Below are 19,188 nucleotides of genomic sequence, written 5' to 3'. Positions count from 1 at the left end.
CATATCATAATTTCAGAAAAAAAAGGTGTACTTTTTTCTCTAAGTAGCAGCATTGGGCCACTCAATGCATTAAACTCAAAGATACAGGTTTAACTATGCTGGGCATTTCTGCCCACACATTCCAAATAGAGTTTCAAATCATTCCTATATAAAACCCTTTTATAAGGCCCTTGATATCATCCCCCACAATATTCTTGCCTCTTGACTGAACAGATACTGAAAGAGAGAGAGCATTGGACAGATGGACTGCTAGATGATAAGGAACTGGCTGGATATGCACATCCAAAGATTTACAGTTGTCAATGGCCTGCTGTCCACGTGAAAACCGGTAACAAGTGGTGGTGTCCCTCAGGGGTCTGTAATGGGACCAGTACTATTTGACATCTTCATCAATGGCATAGACAGTGGGATAGAGTGCGCCCTCAGCATGTTTGTAGATGGCACCAAGCTGAGTGGGGCAGCTGATTTGCTGGAGGGAAGGGACGCCATCCAGAGGGACCCTGACAGGCTGGAGGAACAGGCCCATGCAAACCTCATGAAATTCGACCAGGCCAAGTGCAACGTCCTGCACGTGGGTTGGGGCAGTCCCCTGAACCAATACAGGCTGGGGGATGAACGGGTTGAGAGCAGCCCTGCAGGGAGGAACTTAAGGATACTGGCAGGCAAAAAATTGGACATGAGCCGGCAACGTGCACTCACAGCCCAGAAATCCAGTCACCTCCTGGGCTGCATAAGCACAAGTGTGGCCAGCAGGTTGCGGAAGGTGATTCTCCCCCTCTACCTTACTCTCATGAGACCCCACGTGAGGTACTGCGTCCAGCTCTGGGGTTCCCAGTACAAGACAGACCAAGACCTGTTTGAGGGGTTCCAGAGGAGGGCCACAAGAGTGGTCAGAAGGCTGGAACCTCTCTCCTCTGAAGGGAGGCTGAGAGAATTAGGGTGGTTCAGCCTGGAGACGAGCAGGCTCTGAGAAGACTTTGTTGTGGCCTTTCAATGCATAAAGGGAGCTTCTAAGGAAGACCTAGAGACACTTCTTACCAGGGTCTGTAGTGACAGGGCAAAGGGCACTGGTTTTAAACTGAAAGAGAGTCGATTTAGATTGGACATAAGGAAGACATTTTTTATGATGAAGGTGGTGGGGCACTGGCACAGGTTGGCCAGAGAAGTTGTGTGTGCCCCATCATTAGAAGTGTTCAAGGTCAGGTTGGATGTGTCTTTGAGCAACCTGCTCTACTGAAAGATGTCCCTGCTCGGGGCAAGGGGGTTGAACGAGTTGATCTTTAATTTCCCTTACCACCCAAACCATTCTATTATTCTGTGATTCTATAAAACATGATTTTATTAAACACTCTCCAGAGCTCATGCTCCTGAGCTATTTGTTTCAGCCTGTGAATCAAAGCAGAGAAATATGGAAACATCTGGTGCTATAGATTTGCAGCTGTCAGGGTAAGAACAAAGGTCTCCAGATCAAACTATAATGTTGAGCAAAACTTTGTACCATATAAAGGCTCTTGTGCTGAACTAATTTTTCTCAGGTAGTAATGGAAATAGTATTTAAAAAGAAACATCTTTAATGTATTCATTGCAGAATGGATTGGGATTTTTGGTTGGAGCTCTTCATCAGGAAATAATCTATGTTGGAGTCTATCACAATTTGAAATATAAATCCAGTCTCCAACCAAATAGAATGCTTATTGTGGTGTTAACATTTCACCTTACTCTTTTTCTCCACATACAACAAGTTGTTTAAAAAGTGGGAAAACTGAGATAGTTTAAATAAAGAAAGATTTTTAGCTACAGACATTGTTAAGTCCTGGTTCTACCTATTTTATTTTATTTTGTTTTGTTTTGTTTTGTTTTATTTTTGCCAGAATTAAAACTCTTAAACCTTTTTAATGAAACATAATTTCTGTTAACATTTATATACTGTCAAAGAGCACATCAATGCTGAATTTGCAGGCAGGCTGATTGACCAGGCTAAATCATGCTTTTGCTTACAGTCATCTTACACATTATAGCTCTGTACTGTGAATGTTAAACAAGACTTCAAGGATGGGATTAATTTCTGAAATGCAGCTTAAACCTGCATATTGTAGTCATCTATACTTTAGTTACTTGACTCTGTGCTCCCTTCAGTCTCTGTGAAGAGAAATGGATATTTTCTGGGTGAAAATGAACAGGGCGAGAGGAATTTTGTTTTGTCAGAGTGTATTTCTTTTCATTGACAATAATGATAGCTGAATCTGATTTGTACACATATAAATATCTCCACTTAAAAGACATTTCTTCATTCCAGAAGTCCTTTGCCTTTTAAGTTGCAATGACAATCATCTGATTATTCCCAGAAAGGTAATATGCATCAGTCTGAAATTGTAGTTTTACAGCAGTAACATAAGCACTTTAATGTCTTTCCCATACAATCACTGTTACACTCTGACTTGCAGAGAATTGTGCTCAGGTTCTTCAGTCATTAGGTTACGCTGAATATTGTGTAAGAAAATATTAAGGAAGTAAATTAATGGTGTTCTTCCTGTATCTTTCTGTATTTCTTGGTAAACTTGGACTTATCATGTTCTAATCATTGCTTTCTAGTGAGGTTTTGCGTTATAGCGATTTTCTTCTTAGAAGTACCTTACTCATTGCTCTGTTGTTCCAGTTTGTGAGATATACTATCCTAGCTAGTTTTGCTTTTCTTTTTTCTTTAAAGTCTTCTTAGCAACTGTTTACCCTCTGTTTTTCAAGTTGGTGTAGTTTTTCCTTTGAGATATTCAGAAAAGATACAGTATTTTTAAAACACTAAATATTGAATAGTTATTAGTACCCCTTTCCACCCATATGGAGGTAGTCTCTCTGTGACAGCAACTCTGTTTTTAGCTGTAAAGCAGCACACCCTGAGCTGTTGACCTTGTGAGACTGCCTCAGCCTCTCTGATACCCACTCTGCTGTATCAGCAGTGGGATTTTATTCCAAAAAGACATAAATGGGTACAGTGCAGGTAGTAAGTTCTTGAAGGAGACCTTGTTTCTTTCAATGGCACTTAAATTCAGGGAGCCGTTAGGACCTCTTCTGGTAGCCTAGTGTATGAGGAACACCTGGTGATGGTGCTCAGCAGTGGCAAGATAGCCGTGGTGCTCTTCAAAACATAATTGCTTGGTGACTCTCCTGTGCTTCAAACTCTGACAGTCCCCTCTTACCACAAAGCCTTTGTTTTAGTGATAACACTTACTCAGTCCAAATCACATGCAAAGAAAAACTAAAAAGGCCTTGACAGTCTTTGAGAAACTCAGGCACCCTGAACACTTCTGGCAGTAGCCTCTACAGGAGGCATGCCTGAATGTAGTCCTTGTATAGCAAAGTTGAATGGGTTGGCAGTTGTCATGTGACAAATGAAGACAACAAATTTCCTCCAGAGATTAGGTTACAACCTTACAACAATAATGTGTTCTGCATTATCATTACTACATCCATAAAGCCCCCCATAATTACTTACAGCATTAAACATTCCCAAACTATTTTTTAACAGAAAAAATCCCAAGCCTAGCTGCAGTACATCTTCATCACACTGACACGTTTTTCTCAGGTTTAGTGGCTTTCTCTACCGACCTGTTGATCACAGTTTTTTCTGTTCAAACAGGACATGTCAGATACCTAGACGGTTGGTCATAGGTCTGATCTAACAGGAGACGATCAATGTCAGTCTTTCATCCAGCAGAATGACTAGGTTTGGAAAAAAGCACCTCTTCAGCAATTTCTCCTGCGGGTACCGGTAACTCTAGGTGAGATAAGGTAAAAGTATGCATGCCAGATGCAAACGTCATTTGCTTCTGTAGCAGTATATGGTCTAAATCCCTTAAAAGCCATATTTTGGGGCAATACTGTGGTGGGTTAGCATTGGCTAACAGGCAAAATCCCACTCGGTTGCTCACTCCACCTCCTTAGTAGGACAGGGGGAGAAAATTGGAAAAAAAAAAAAAAAGGAATTGGAGCTCATAGGCTGAAAAAAGAACAGAAAGATTGCTTGCCAGTTGCCACTGTGGGCAAAACACACTTAACACAGGGAAAATTAACTTTCATTTATTGCCAATTAAAATAGATACTGGTAGTGAGAAATAAAAAGACCAATATTTAAACACCTGCCTCCTCGCTCCCCTTTATACCCCTCTACATCCCCAAGTGGTATGGGGGCATGGGGACTGGGGGGCTATGGTCAATACAAAAACGGTTCATCTCCACTGCTCCTTCCTCCTCACGCTTATTCTGTGTGCCAGCATGGGTCCTTCCAGGGCTGGAGTGAATCTCTGCTCCATGATGAAGCATCTCCAACTCCTCCTCCTCTAACTTTGGTGTTCCCTCTGATTTTTCTCACTTTTTTTCCTCCCTCCTCCTCTCTCTATCCAGCATTCCTCCCCCTTTCTTAAATATTTTTTTCCAGAGGTATGACCTTTTTGGCTGCTGGGCTCAGCTGTGTCCTGCCGTGGGTCTCTGAGCTGGCTGGAATAGGATACAGGACAGTCATTGGAATCTTCTCACAAGCACCACTCCTGCAGTCCTGGCCAGACCTGTCACCACATCAGGCCACCTACACCCAATGCATGTTAAAATAAGTTTGAGGCACTTTGCTTTTTCTTCCTAAAATAAACAGAAGTGTGAATTAAAATTGAGCTAGAGCTTAACACTTGCTCTGGGATGTCACCTGCAAATAGGCATTCTCACCAGCAAAATAGTTACAGGTCAGAGTAAGCAGGGACACTTCTTGCTCCTTAACTTAAATACTATGCTTATCAGAAATAATGACCTAGCTAAGACAGATTACTAGCAATTTCAGGAGATGATGTGTTGAATACTCTTCATGTAATGTACCCAAAAGAGGCTTTGGTTTAAGCACGGAGCTATTTTCCCAAAGCTATCCTAATTAAGATATCTACAGGTCAGTTGTTACTGGAAAAGTAATTCCAAAGCACAGAGTGGGATTCATCTGTAATGTTAACCATCTAAAAATCTTATCCAAGTCTGATCCAGAGTCTCATTCAAAAGGGCGAGACTCTGAATTATGTAGGGCATAATTCATTTGTTCTGCCTTATGGAATGAGATCAAACCTTTAATAGGCAACATGACAAGTTCATTAATCCTTGTTCTCTGTGAAGGGAACCCAAGGTTATGAGCCCAAACTTAAGGATCTTTGACAGATACCTAAGTAATGACAGATAAATCTTATCCTCCTGATGCAGAGATAGAACTTTGCACAGTGCCACAAATGTCTCGTCCGCTGATACCTGGTACCGGTAGTTTCAGTGGTGAGGTTACCTACTACAAATTAGCTAGCTCTATCATGTTTGCAGTGTTTATCATTCCCTTAGGTTTTTCCAGCTATTGGAACACTAACGGTGATTCTTCAGAAATAAACCTGTTTTAACCTAAGGAACAACTGCTTAAAAGGAGGAAAAATATTTAGCCACACACACACCTCAGATAAAATGAAACAGATGAGGCTAAACTAGTGACTCAGCTTAACGCAGGGAGCACAGTCATGACAACCCTAACTCAGCTGGGTAAACTTTGAGTTCTCTTGCGTCAAGAGAGATGCTACTTCTGCATGATCAAGCACACTATTAAGGGTTGGAAAAGGAAGTAGTGTCTGGGCCTGAACATGATCTGACTGATTTACTGGTCAGCTGAACTGGTTGCACACAGGGAGGTGAGTAAGCTGATCTGTGGGGCAAGTAACATTGGACTGAGTGCAGATTTGGAAATGTTACATACGCTTGACCCACAGTGAAAGCTACAGCTTTAAGTAATGACCTCTGAACGAGAAACATGTCTCACTGGGACTCTCCAGCATGCTAAATGGGGAATTACCTAAGCTTCACAGTTAGAAATTGCACTGTAGAGGGCTGTATCTTCTCATCTTCTCTGTCAGAAGCGTGTGTCCCTCTTGTGGGACTGAAGGAGTGAATCATGGATGGATTGCAACAGTTGTGAACCTCTGCCAAAGGTAGGTCCTAACAGCATTCCTGTTTTAAACTTTGGGCAAGGTTAATTCCCTTCTCTCACATTCTTCCCAGAGGCAAACACTGTCACCTCGTCCTCTGCCAAGGAAGCCAGGGCTGTGTTAGAGCTGCCCTCCTCTGACTGACAGACTTTAACCGCTTCTCCTCCACTTTATTTTCTATCCAGTAATTCTCAAGAGAAAAATTTATAGTTTAGTCAGAAAAATCAAGAACCCTTCACTGAGAAAATGCAAAATAACCCCTACTTGAACTCTCAAATTATTTTTAGGCAAAGTTGTAGATTTCAGAAGGCTCTTCTTACAAAACTTTCTAAAATTTAGAATAAATCAATTTGTTAAATGTCCAACATTTTAAGATTTTATCAAAGTATTTGCTGAGGTTTTTTTACTGATGTAGATAGGTCAGTCTTTTGGTTGAGAACAGAGAGGCTTCAAGAGGCATGTGTAATGTGTAGTGGTTGCTCCAAGCTGAGCTATGGCAATGCCTCAGCCGTGTCATGACAGACACTGCTCGCTGCCCTTCAGTGTGATTTCTTGCTCAGTGTATTCTTGCTGACAGGAGTCTGAGAGGCCAAAAGAACACAATAGAAGAATTTTTGTTGCTGAGGTCCAGATTAGTAATAAGGAAATAGAAGTCTGAACAGGCACAACTATCAAAATTGACCAATATTTAAGAGTGCTGAGCTCCCTGAAATGTATACTTCTCTAATACAGAATAAATATTTGAAAATCTCTCTAGGTGAAGTGGCCAATGACAATGATTTTGTTGGATGGTTCAATTGTAAAGAGGTTGACACGTTTTGGAACTGTGATTAGCAAAAGCTATTTCACAAACAAGTCATATATTTACTTGCACTTGGCAGATGGATAGACATTTTCCTTCTGCCTGGCTTTGGGGAACTTTATATCAGAATGTTTGGTGATGAGTAAATTTTCTTTCAGCTGTGTGGTAAATGCTGCTCTTCACTATTGTGCTCTTGGGCAACCAGAATTTCGTAGGGGAGGAGTGTCATGAAGGTGGATAGATTTTTTTCCCCTCTAGATTTGGCTTATTAAAGGATACCAATTTAGTTGCCTGCACTAAAATGTCATCTGCACCTATTGTCTTTCTTGGTTAGGCAATGGGTGCCACATGGTAAAACTAGAAGACTTGCAGAATCACAGAATCACAGAAAGGTCAGGGTTGAAGGGACCTCTGGAAATCATCTAGTCTAACCCCCTGCTAAAGCACGTTCACCCAAAGTAAGCTGCACAGAATCGCATCCAAGCAGGTTTTGAATCTGTCCAGAGGAGACTCCACACCCTCTCTGGGCAGCCTGTTCCACTGTTCTGCCAAGGTAAAGAAGTTTTTCCTCATATTCAGATAGAACTGCCTGTCCTGCAGTTTGTGCTCATTGCCCCTTGTTCTGTCACTGGGCACTGGTGAAAAGTGTCTGGTTTCATCCTCTTGACACTCACCCTTAAGATATTTGTATGCATTGATAAGATCCCCTCTCAGTCTTCTCCAGGCTAAAGAGGCCCAGCTCTCCCAGCCTTTCTTCAGAAGGGAGATGCCCCCAGTCCCCTAAGCATCTCCATAACCCTCCGCTGGACCCTCCCCAGTAGCTCCCAGTCTTTCTTGAACTGAAGAGCCCAGAACTGGACACAGCACTCCAGATGTGGCCTCACCAGGACAGAAAAGAGTGGGAGGATTGCCTCCCTCCACCCGCTGGCCACAGTCCTAATGCCCCCCAGGATCCCATTGGCCTTCTTGGCCACCAGGGCACACTGCTGGCTCATGGTTCGCTTGCTGTCCACCAGGACTCCCAGGTCTTTCTCTGCAGAGCTGCCTTCCAGCAGGTCAGCCCCAGCCTGTGCTGGTGCATGGGGCTGTCCCTCCCCAGGTGCAGGATCTCACACTTGCCTTTATTGAACTTCATCAGGTTCCTCTCTGCCCAACTCTCCAGCCTGTCCAGGTCTCGCTGAATGGCAGCGCAGCCTTCTGGTGTGTCAGCTGCTCCTCCCAGTTCTGTATCATCAGCAAACTTGCTGAGGGTACACTCGGTCCCTTCATCCAGGTAATTGATGAATAAGTTGAACAGGACTGGACCCAGCACTGACCCCTGAGGAACATGGCTAGCTATAGGCTTCCAACAAGACTCTGCACCACTGACCACAACCCTCTGAGCTCTGCCCTTCAGCCATTTCTCAATCCACCCCACTGTCCACTCATCTAACACACACTACCTGAGCTTACCTATGAGGGTGTTATAGGAGACAGTGTCAAATTCTTGCTAGGTCAGGACAGACAACATCCACCTCTCTCCCCTCACCTACCCAGCCAGTCATTCCATCATAGAAGGCTGTTAGGTTGGTCAAGCATGATTTCCTCCTGGTGAATCCATGTTGACTACTGACGACCTCCTTTTCCTCCACATGCTTAGAGATGATACTCAGGATGACTTGTTCGCCTTTCCAGGGACAGATGTGAGGCTGACGAGCCTGTAGTTTCGTGGGTCCTCCTTCTTGCCCTTTTTGAATACTGGAAAGACATTGGCTTTCCTCCAGTCCTCAGCACCTGTCCTGTCCTCCATGATCTTTCAAAGATGATGAAGAGTGGCTTAGCAATAATATCTGCCAGCCCCCTCAGCACTCAGGGGTGCGTCCCATTGGAGCCCATGGATTTGTGGGTGTCAAGACTCCTTATCGAATACCAGTTTGCGAGTTGAAAAAATCAGATGGAGGATGTAGAAGGCAGCACTTTACAATATCTTTGGAAATCTAAATAGGAAACAGTCTTTTAATAACCATTTGTGAATCAACAGAAGCTTTGCCAGTTCCAGTCCCAGGTCTTAATGGTGGAAGAATGCAAATTAAGACTTGAAGTTTAAAGATGTTACAAGGATTTTTGAGCACCTGAAATTTCTTCTGCGTACCAACTGGGAAGGAAAATAGAATGAAGCATTCTGAAGGGCATTTGTAAATGAATTGTATAGAGGAAGCACGGAGAGAAATTAACAGTGCTTCATTAAAGAAATTGAATGAAAAAATGTCTCTTGTTTAGAGCCCATTTCTTTTTTCAATCTGCCTGGTTTAAAAGGTTTTATCTAAACAGGGGGAGCAGACACAGCCTTTGTAACAGTTTTAGGGATCTGAAATTCAATTGTAATCAACAGAGATCTAATCAAAGCAGTTTACAGTATGATTTATCAGATTTATTGTATGGGTCTACCTGAAGGTGACATGAGTCTCTTCCTTCATTCTTTCAAGCCTTAGTCTCTTAGACTGCTTGTCATCACAATTATTGCGATTCATCACTGATCTGACCATCACCCCAGAAGGAATTTGTGTGTATAACGAGGTACTAGCTCCTGATCTGTGTTCTGGATTTTTCTATGTAGTTCACAAAGTTTAAAATGGAAATTTCAGAATTGTAACAATTCCTAGCTATCTCAGCTATTTCTGGTGTGATTTGGAAATTTTGTATCATACCTCTCTGCCTCAGTACCTCTCTCAGAAAAGATTAGGGGTCTGTTTCCCCGCCCCCCCTTTCCCTCCCATTTCTCTCCCCCCTTAAAAGTGGTGCATATCCTAAGGTAGGTGTTAAATGGGTCTGTTTAGTCTAATGGATTTGTAATTACAATACTATCAGCAATACCTTTACAATTCAAACCTTTTACTGATTCCTCCTGATTAGCTGAGAAGAAGCATGCCTATACAGCATTGCACTCCTTTATAGGGCTCTTTCCCACCCTGATGCAAAGCCAGCGTACCCCATAGTGTACCCTAGACCTCCACACCACTGTCTCATAAATCTCTGCATGTAGAATTTGACTGTAATTGATATTAACCTTTACAGATGTAAAAAAGCAGAGAAACTAGAACAGAAGCATTGTATCTGAAGTTTACTTTCACTGTCAACAGATGGCAATTTGCTGTAGCTGGTAATTTTTGGATAGCAGAGAGACATCTTCTCCAAGAAATTGCTTTCTCTGGCAAGCCTTGTATTGATGATATATGTACATATGCATTTATCTAGTTTGAAAAGTGTTACAAAAGTAATCCACAACTAAAGAAACCTTACATTTTGAGACTGCAGATACATTTGAGACTGTAGAAGGCCACATGGACAGCTGCCATCCCTATTATGTGAAACTGAAACATGAAAACAGCTTCCAAACAGGATTAAGAGACCCAAATGGTGGTAATTTAGTCACTGCAGTAAAAAACTGTGATGTCAAAATTCCCATTTGTTAACTAACTCATATAAATTTCAGGACACTCCCTTTACCTTGCTGATTTCCTTCAAGCTTGCTTCACTACCCTTTTGCAATGAAACACTTCATTTTCAACAGCCCAAATCTCTGAAATTTCATTTTCATATCAGTGCAAAGCAAAAGAAGAGATTTTCCACTCTTCCTTTCTTGATGCAAACCGAGGTGGAACTAAAGAGCACCCCAAATGCCCCCAGCACATGATTACAAACAGTAGTCATGCTAACATAACAAACCAGACTTCGAGGAAATCTGAGAAGGGAAACCCCGTGTCCTTTAATCACAGGCATGGGACTTCGCTGGAACTAGCTCAACACAGGGTTCAGATGACTACAAAAGAAATGGCTGCTAAGTACTAAGAGCACTGGCTTTACAGATTGTTAGCAGTCATTACTTTCTACAGGCAGATAATGCTGGGCAAAGTACTGCATAGTGCATTATCCTTATGGATATTTTTAATTATATGACATGCATTTTTGATCCATATATGTTTCCAATGCATCACTTTAATGAACTGTAACTATTATTGAATTCAGTGTGAGAGTCTATAAGGATGGAAGAAAGTATTGATACCTACCATTCTAGCTTTTCTTGGTAAATTAACTGTCTGTGGGGAAAATAAGTAAATAAGTAAATAAATAAATCTTTGAGGTGTAGCTTTCTTCCTTTTTATCCTTCATTATTTAAAATTCTAAGAAAACTCTAGAAAACATACCACCAGGTAATGAATGGCTTTTCTCTGAAGTCAGCAATGGTACGTATTATGCTATTTATGCTATTGGTATCAGAAAACAGGAAGAAACATGTGCTGTCATCAATTCAATGTAGAAACTACACACAATGTAGAAACAGATAAAATTTACATTTTTTGCTAATAAGCAGGAGACACTATAGGGAAATAAGTTTTCTACATTTTAAAAATTAAGTACTGAGCTTGTGGTCAGGTTTAATACTGTTAACACTGGATTTGAAATTCTAAGTCACACTCTTCTCATTTAAATACAACATACTTCTAAATATAGTCAAAGTTTTCAGGAAGCACTTACCTCCCTTTATTTAGTTCATTGTTAGAAAAGTAGGTTTTTTGTACATCCTCACCTTCAACTCATGTATGTTAAACTCTAGAACAAGGGAACAATTGGATTCAAGGCATTAGAAGTAAAGGCTGTTGCTTTGGCCTTTTATTGTGTAATTGCATTATCTAATGTTAACAATAAAATAACATATGGACCTAAATACATTCCTTTCTAATCTAAAGCCAAGATTAAATTATTGAATCTATGTATAAGGGAAACCTGGATATAAAACAGTCACAGTAGTCACATGTAAAAAATATGTTATTAAAAAAAAGAAACACATGGTATACACCCAAGACACAATGCAACAGTTTTTAAGGCTTTAATAGTAGGAAGTTGAAATGTTCCATCGGGCTTTTGTATTTCTTTTGTTGGGGTCTTTTTCTGTTTGTTTGGATATTTTTAAACATGTATTTTTAACATACATACTGAAAGAATAAAAATATTTCCATACTTCACTATAACGAGGTCTGCCTGGGGTGAGGATGAAGATCTTTAGGTCTCTACCACTTCACTTAAGCCATCAGAGCAAGGGGGGCGCATGGGTTCCTTCCTTTGCCAGCATTTCTCTGCTGTGTGCCAGGTAGCTAAGGATGGGGAAAAGCAAGGCAGAAGAAACAGTGTCTATGCTCTGGAAGGGATCGCACCAGTTGGTAAATGAAAGAAAATGTATTCCTTGATCTCTTCAGACTTTTGTAGCAGTGCTTGTGAAATAAGACTTTTGAAAAATAGGTTGTCCAAATTTGGCAATTTTTTAAAGGGCAGTAAAAAATGTGTTCTTGATACCTTAGGTTCATTTTTGCACCTAAACCTGTGGTCAGATTCTTAGTGAATAAACTTTTTAATGTGAACAAAGAGGCATATCTGTTCCAAACCATATTCCCAGAAAAAACCCAAACAGTTATTTCCATTATTCCCTCTCTAAACTCAGCTTAAGGTAGAAAGCTGGAATGGAAAATATCAGTTAATATGAATAAAGTGGCAAGTTGATTTCAAACCCACTTATTATCAAGGTAGTCAAATCTCCCAGAATACCACTCATAACATGCTGCTATGGCTTGCAATTGCCTGTGTAGTAACTGCAAACTAAGCTCACTTACAAAGTAAACCAGGTAAAAGTAGGACAATTTCAGAAGCTAGGCTGGCAAAGCTTCAGATATGAAGAGTAAACAAGACAGTCATACCTGTTCAAAATGTAAGCTTGATTTGTTTGGTTTTTTTCCTCTGTTAGTTCTGTGACTTTTCGTTACCTGTTTAGTTTGTATTTGTTTTGTTTTGTTTTTAATTTGGCGTGCAATGAAAAATGTTTATTAGCCACTGAAGAACCAGGAAAAAAATGGCAATAAGGGTATGATCTTTTGGGGATTTTAGTTTCATAACCAACACTTGCACTGTGTGATTGAATTTCTTCTATAATCTGACTTTTTCTTAAAAAGTAAAAGCTCTTTACAACATGTAAAAAGTTTTGAAAACTTACTCTTCCATATGCAGAGAAAATAAAAAAAAAAAAAAAAGAGAAAAAACAGTAACAGATCTGACCACTGAGTTAGTCATCCAGAGGTGTGCCGCTTTCATGGTGTTTTGAAGAATTTGCGTAAAGTTCCAGCTAATGTTTGTTTATTCAGAGGGGTGCTTCAGTCCCATGATGGGAAGCAGCGCTGGGAATGGGCTTTTCTGAGGGGGTGGGTCCTGCAAAAAGGGAAGTCTTTTGAATCAATTTTTCATTACCGTCCTAAATCAAGACATTCTCCAGTGCTGATCCATCCTACTTCTCAGCCTGAATGATGCATAGGTTATCCAGGATTTAACAAGCATTGAAATGAAGGTAAGTTTGGAAAAAATAATGTAGATGGTACTGCTGTTTTGACTCTTCAGCTACCCAGTCCTTTAAAATTTATTTTACCCATATGGTTTATTTTGTCATTCCTTAATACATTTCTGCATTGTTTACTATCAAATATGGGGGCTTTGAAAAACATGCATCAACAGCCTTAAAGCATAAGTTTTAGGTAATCTTAATCAGACAAACAGTCCTAGTGATTCCTCTTAGATAAGACTGTGCGTTAGAGCCAGGAATGAAAGATTTCATTGCTTAATGATTGAATTTACCCTCTAAATAAGGCTGAAAATATTTCTCAGAGCACTTGAAATTGTCTTTTTACAATTTTACTATTTTTTTCAAAGACAATATTAAAAAAGACTGTTTCTTAAAAAGTTAACTTTTGTATAATCAGCCCCACGAACTTTCAAAAAATTACTTTATTCAAACACATGGACAGTGAACAGATCTATACTACAGGAAGCTTTCAGGTCCTCTGGATTTTTAAAATGAAACGGTTCATATTCCCTGCAATACAAGTAACAGCTCTTAAGTTTCTTGAAGATTGGTTTTGCTACTTTCATTTTATTTGCCCTGACTGTCTACTTCCCAAATTCACCAGGTGGGTTTCGCACAAGCCGTTACGATCTCTGCAGCTGCAGTGGTGTATGGGCTGGCAGCTCCCCTTACGTTACCTCCCCTTTCTCTCACATCAGCGACCCACCATTTTAAACCAGCCACGGCTGGGCAGCAACCAACAGGCATTGGTGTAGTTGAAGCTCAGCAATGAAAGCAAGGGGATAAATGAAAGACAAAAAAGATGTAAAATATGAATGTAGTACTGTTTTAAATATTAAGAATATTCTCCTAGTTTTTTTAAAAAAGTATTTTTTTCACAGTGCACTGTTTGGAAAGTAATATTATTTTTTTCTTTACAGTTATTTTTTAGTTTATTTAAATTTCTATCCCATTAGATTAACTGGACTGTCTCTATGTGTATTTGGCTAGTGTGCATTTCTCCAGAGACTAAAGGGTCAGAGAGGCATTTAAAAAAAAAAAAAATTGTCAGGCGGCAAATTTTATTTTGCACTCCTGACTGAATTTCAGCACCATATGCTAACATAAAGCTTTTTGTAGCATAGGATTAGAAACACACAGTCATGTTTGCATATGTCTGAGAAGAGACGCTCTGTTTTTTCTGCCCATCTAAGCTGGCATAAATAGAAATACATATTCTTTGACAAGTTGTGAATCTAAGGACCTTTTCTTTTCCTGTTTCATGTCCCCTTTTGACTTGTGTTTTCCACAAAAGTTAATTTTACTATTAGCTCCAAATATTTTAACTTACTTAGTGTTTTCCATCTTCATTTTTCCTTTTCTGCTAATCTAAATAAAGTACATACATATTGCTAGATCTGATTTTGATTGCTTCATCTCATGGGAATGGATGAACCCCTTAAAACTGCTACATGTTGAATTATAAACCCTTGAAAGCTCTTTGTTTTCATTTTATATTTTCTCTGACTTTTTCTCTTGCCACACACCATACTATTCCAGGGGCATAGTTAAAGGCAAAGCTCACCCCTTTCCTCTCCTAGCAATTAGAATTGGCTTCTTTCCCAGGCACACCAAGCAGGAGAATTCTCTCACTCATTTTGTTGGCTGTGTGCGTGTTGTGGCACACATACTAAAGCTGCTGCGGTTGCTGCTACAGCTGAGATCAAAACCAGAACAAATGAGGTGGGGAAATTGCTGCCTTAAAGCATTTTGTTATGATTTTTCATAACACTTCATACACAATGACAACATTCATTAAATGACCTTTTGTTCACTGCATTGTGCCAAAATAGCATTATAAATGAATCTATACGTATATGTATTTGTATATGTGTATGGGTTGTTTTTTTCCAGGTAACCTCATTGAAGATATTTTGGATGTGCTGAACATTCACACATTTCCCTTTACATGACCAGTACTGCTTGTTAATCAATGTATTGTGAACATTTTGATATGGCTCCAGATGTCCTTTTGCTGATCCCTGGATAGCATACATAGAGTGTGTGTGAGCATTTAGTATTGAAAGCAATCAGAGCCAAGATAAATCAGCTTGTTTGTAAGTGAAAGACCCCAAACACAGAGGAGTATTAATTCTGTGGAGGACTTGGAAGGTCTCAGAAGTTGTTTTACATTAAAGCAACCTTAGAATGAATACTTAGCCACCACAGAAACAGCAATTATGTCTTTCTAAAACCAACTTTCATGTGTGGAATGTATTTGCTCACTGTATCCTGAATTTAGCAAACACCTGGTATACTCTTGCTGATACTAGCTTTTCTGAATGGCAAAATTAATCTCTCCTCAGATAGTTATGGTTCATATTCTCCTAAAGCAGATACCTAAACCAGGTAACATGAATCACAACCTAGAAGAGGCACTTTCTCTACTGACACTAGAAGCTAGATACCTCATAGAGATACACTGTCAGTTTTATACCTAAACAAAGTTATATCAGGCAGCTCCTACCCAAACCGTGTGTTTCCAGTGTCAGTTGTGTCATTTCTGTGGTCTTGCATTCAGTATCAGTAGTGTCATATCTGGTCTTGCCTTGCAATCTAAGCAGTACTGCCATTCAAACCCAGCTCAGTATGGCACACATTCTCTTCAGCCCTGGCACCCAGTTAAAGAGTGGGCTTAAATACAAACATCCTGGGAATAGAAGGTACTGCTGAACAAGACCAGTTTAACATGTGTCATTTCATATTTACTTCTTATACTTTGGACACCATTTAAGCAGTTAAGTGACTGTTTCATATTATTTCACAGGTGCAAAATGAAAACTGCTTTTTGAACATAACTTGGAACTAAAGGGTCTCAGTTTCTGCAGACCTGTGGCCCAAAGCATTTGCTATGGCACGTGTTAGAGTCATTCCTGTCATGCTGATATTAAGTTTTTTCCAGTGTAAGACACTGTTTTCCACCAGCCTGGCAAGTGGACAACGAGATGTAGCGGGTAAGTAATGTATTAATTACTTACAGTTCATCCTACAATAGCCATTCCAGATGTCTAATCTGAACTTCTTTTCAAGGCACTTTCTACAACCCATAGAGAGAATCAGACACCTGTGCTAGGACAGGTGTCCAAGACCGGTAAAAGTAAGTGTATCGCCTAACATTTTGAGAGGCGCTCATAGGTAAACATGAATCTCACTGCTGAAGTCAGCCATACTCAACAGAGCTCAGAAACCCCCTGCTCCATGTAAGAACAGAGCTCCTGGGAGAGCTAGTGGGTATGCAAGCATTGCTAAGAGCCAAATGCTTTGTGTACACAGCGGTGGGTCCCTCTTTCACTATGTAATATAATTTTAATTGCAGATGCACTTGTGTTACATAACATTCTAGGGATTACCAAGCACGAGTCAAGAGTCATTCTGTCCTGGAATAATAACCTGACAAAAGAAGAAACTGAGAAGTATACTGTGAAGTATATTTTGAGTTATAAATTCTTCAATACCACTCATGAAAGGAAAGTAAGTCGCTCAATGGTTACACATACAGATTTAATTTCAAGTGAAATCATGTAGTACTTCATTCAGTAGATGAATTTGCATTATTTCCCTTTCAATACTTAGTAACATCTACATTCATGCAATGCCTGCTTCCTCCTCTTAGGAAAGACTGCAGGAGAAGAAAAAGATAATACGTCTTGAGTTACATTCTGGTTTTCATGCTAAAGTTAAAACACAGCTTTTTGCAAAAGACACAGAAGATATAATTAAGGAGAGTGGCTGGACAGAGTTTACTTACAAGGCACCTCCAGGTCAGCTATTTCCTACATGTTGTTAAGGCATACAAGCGTTTATGATAACGTTCTGTCTTACTTGGAGACATAATTTCTAAAAGCTCATTATTATCATGTGCTACATTTTTGGTACGGATTTGTTAAGATGACGACACATAACACCTTGGAATACTGCAAGATTATTTCATTTATTAGACATGTCCGGATTCAGGAAACTCCAGCTCTGCTTAGCAAGATGTCAGAACAACCCATCCACTCTCTCTGTTTTCCCTAGTAGGCCATGTCTCTTGAAGATTGCCTTCTATATCACCTAGTTTCAGGAAATCTTAAAAACCCAGAGCTTTTCAGCTACTACTCTGGATATTTTTTTTTTCTTTGGGTGGGTTAGTAAGGCTTTTGGCAGCAGTAGCAGATGTGCTTCTCTGCTGTCACTGTCCAAAAAGCCCAAAGACACATTTGTTTTCACATACTACTTATTCATGCTTCTAGAAATAAGACTATATAGCACATTTGTAAAAGCAACAGTCATGTTGTTATTAGAAAATCCATGTCAAATAAACAACACTCTTCCTTTTTTCCCCTTCCTTTGTTGCAGTATATATTCAGAATCTTTCATGCATCATATATAACATTTCTTTTTTCAATTGCACCTGGCATATTAAAACAGAAGCTCCTGAAGACATCCAAATGTTTTGTTCATTAAGGTAAGGATCTTGTGCAAAATGAGTATGAAACCATGCTTTTGTACCTAGAGTCCTTGATTTACAAAACTCATATTTCCTTCTCACAGACACGTAGGAAAAGATTTTGAATGCCAGCAATATATAAAAAATGCAAGGAAGAAAAATATTGGATGCCTTATGAAAGAAATATCTTTTCAACCATCAAGAAAAATCAATTTAAACTTAACTGTAAGAGATCTGAGAAATGGTTCAGAAGGAGTGTCTTACTACAAAGCTTTTACACCTCAGACAATAGGTAAGTATTGTCTATTATTACCCATTACGAAATGGTTATTTCATTGGTCTGGAAAGAAAAGAAAAGAAAGAGGGAAGTGTGACAATGTCAGAATATTAAGCCTAAAATGTATTAGGGCTCAAAGGTTTTTATTTTTTCCTCTGATGCAGTATCATTGCTGATCAACAATTAGCATTTTAAAAAATTGCTAGGGTAGTGTGAAAAAACCGCAATTTGAAAAGCTTTATGACCTTCTTTTCTCCAGTTTTTCTCTTTCCTATCATGTTTTTTAGTGCTGAAGCAAATGCAATTAAAGAAAGGAACACAAATAGACACAAATCTAATCCATAACTGAATTTAAGAATATGAATGTTCTCAAACATTAGTAACATTTCTATTTATTTATGATGCCATTTTTCAGTTTAAAATATTTTGACAGTTATTTTTAATTACCAGCAGTTTTGAATGATTATATAAAATTATTTTTCTTTACTTCCCTGGCACATTTGAATTAATCTCATGGGTAAGGAATTCACTTGAGTTTCAGCACAGACTGCAGATTCAAATATCTTTTAAATTATGAACATGTTGATCATGTTCCAGACCTGTGACGCAGGAATCAGTCAGAACTCAAGGGACAGAGAAAACCTAATTCATAACTATCAACATTTATTCTGAGTTGGTTCTCATTTATTCTGTTCTTATACATTAGAATGATTTGCTTTACCTAAAAATTTACATTGCAGTCAGAGCCAGCTATAAGCAAGATGTTCTGCTTTAGCAAAAAAACCCTACTTTCAAAAAAATCAGATTTTCCTGAAAAAAAACCAAACAAAAGACCTGGGTGGTGGTGGAACTAATCTGCAGGAAGACCGTGTTAGGTGTTTTCATATCTGACTGGGAAGATGTTCACTTCCATACTGGCTGCCTGGGTCTGATCCCACCTGCAGACTCCAGCTCAGAGAGCTGCCACGTCACATCCAGTCCTAGATCAGGCGATCCACACAGCAACACAAGCTTTCAGGTGATGTTCAGAGGTGATACCTGAACTGCTCTAATTTGCCTGACAACCTCCTGAGGGCTCACCTAGACCCACCTTAGCAGTTTCATGCCTTCTTCCACCCCTCTGCTACTCCTGGGGTAGCCTTCCCACCCAGAGCCTCCCCGGGGAGCCGAAGGCTGGGTAGGCAGGAGCAGGCAGGTTGGTAAGTAGGAGGGAGGAGGTGGCTGTCCCTTCCCTGCTTCTCTCTCTATCCACTCCATCTCCTTCCCCCT

At 39.8% G+C, this 19,188-nt stretch overlaps 1 protein-coding gene across 7 annotated transcripts in view; it reads left to right on the top strand.

Moving 5' to 3' along the window:
• The window catches only part of LOC308058864 (interleukin-5 receptor subunit alpha-like), a 43,252-nt gene that overhangs the window by 9,294 nt on the left and 14,770 nt on the right, over positions 1–19,188 (top strand). For 2 of the 7 annotated variants that reach the window (XM_080375336.1, XM_080375341.1), the window contains exons 1-6: positions 6,018–13,162; positions 15,981–16,167; positions 16,530–16,684; positions 16,827–16,974; positions 17,552–17,660; positions 17,747–17,934. In XM_080375336.1, coding sequence (XP_080231462.1) covers positions 16,065–16,167; positions 16,530–16,684; positions 16,827–16,974; positions 17,552–17,660; positions 17,747–17,934 — 703 coding nt within the window. In that variant the 5' untranslated portion in view covers positions 6,018–13,162; positions 15,981–16,064. Of the gene's footprint in view, positions 1–411; positions 5,994–6,014; positions 13,163–15,980; positions 16,168–16,529; positions 16,685–16,826; positions 16,975–17,551; positions 17,661–17,746; positions 17,935–19,188 lie in introns of those variants that run through there. The other 5 variants (XM_080375337.1, XM_080375338.1, XM_080375340.1 and 2 more) reach the window with 5 other exon arrangements.

This window comes from Falco punctatus (genome assembly GCF_963210335.1).
Source record: "Falco punctatus genome assembly, chromosome: 2".
Taxonomy (NCBI): Eukaryota; Metazoa; Chordata; class Aves; order Falconiformes; family Falconidae; genus Falco; species Falco punctatus.
This window is presented reverse-complemented; position numbering and strand designations above follow the sequence as displayed.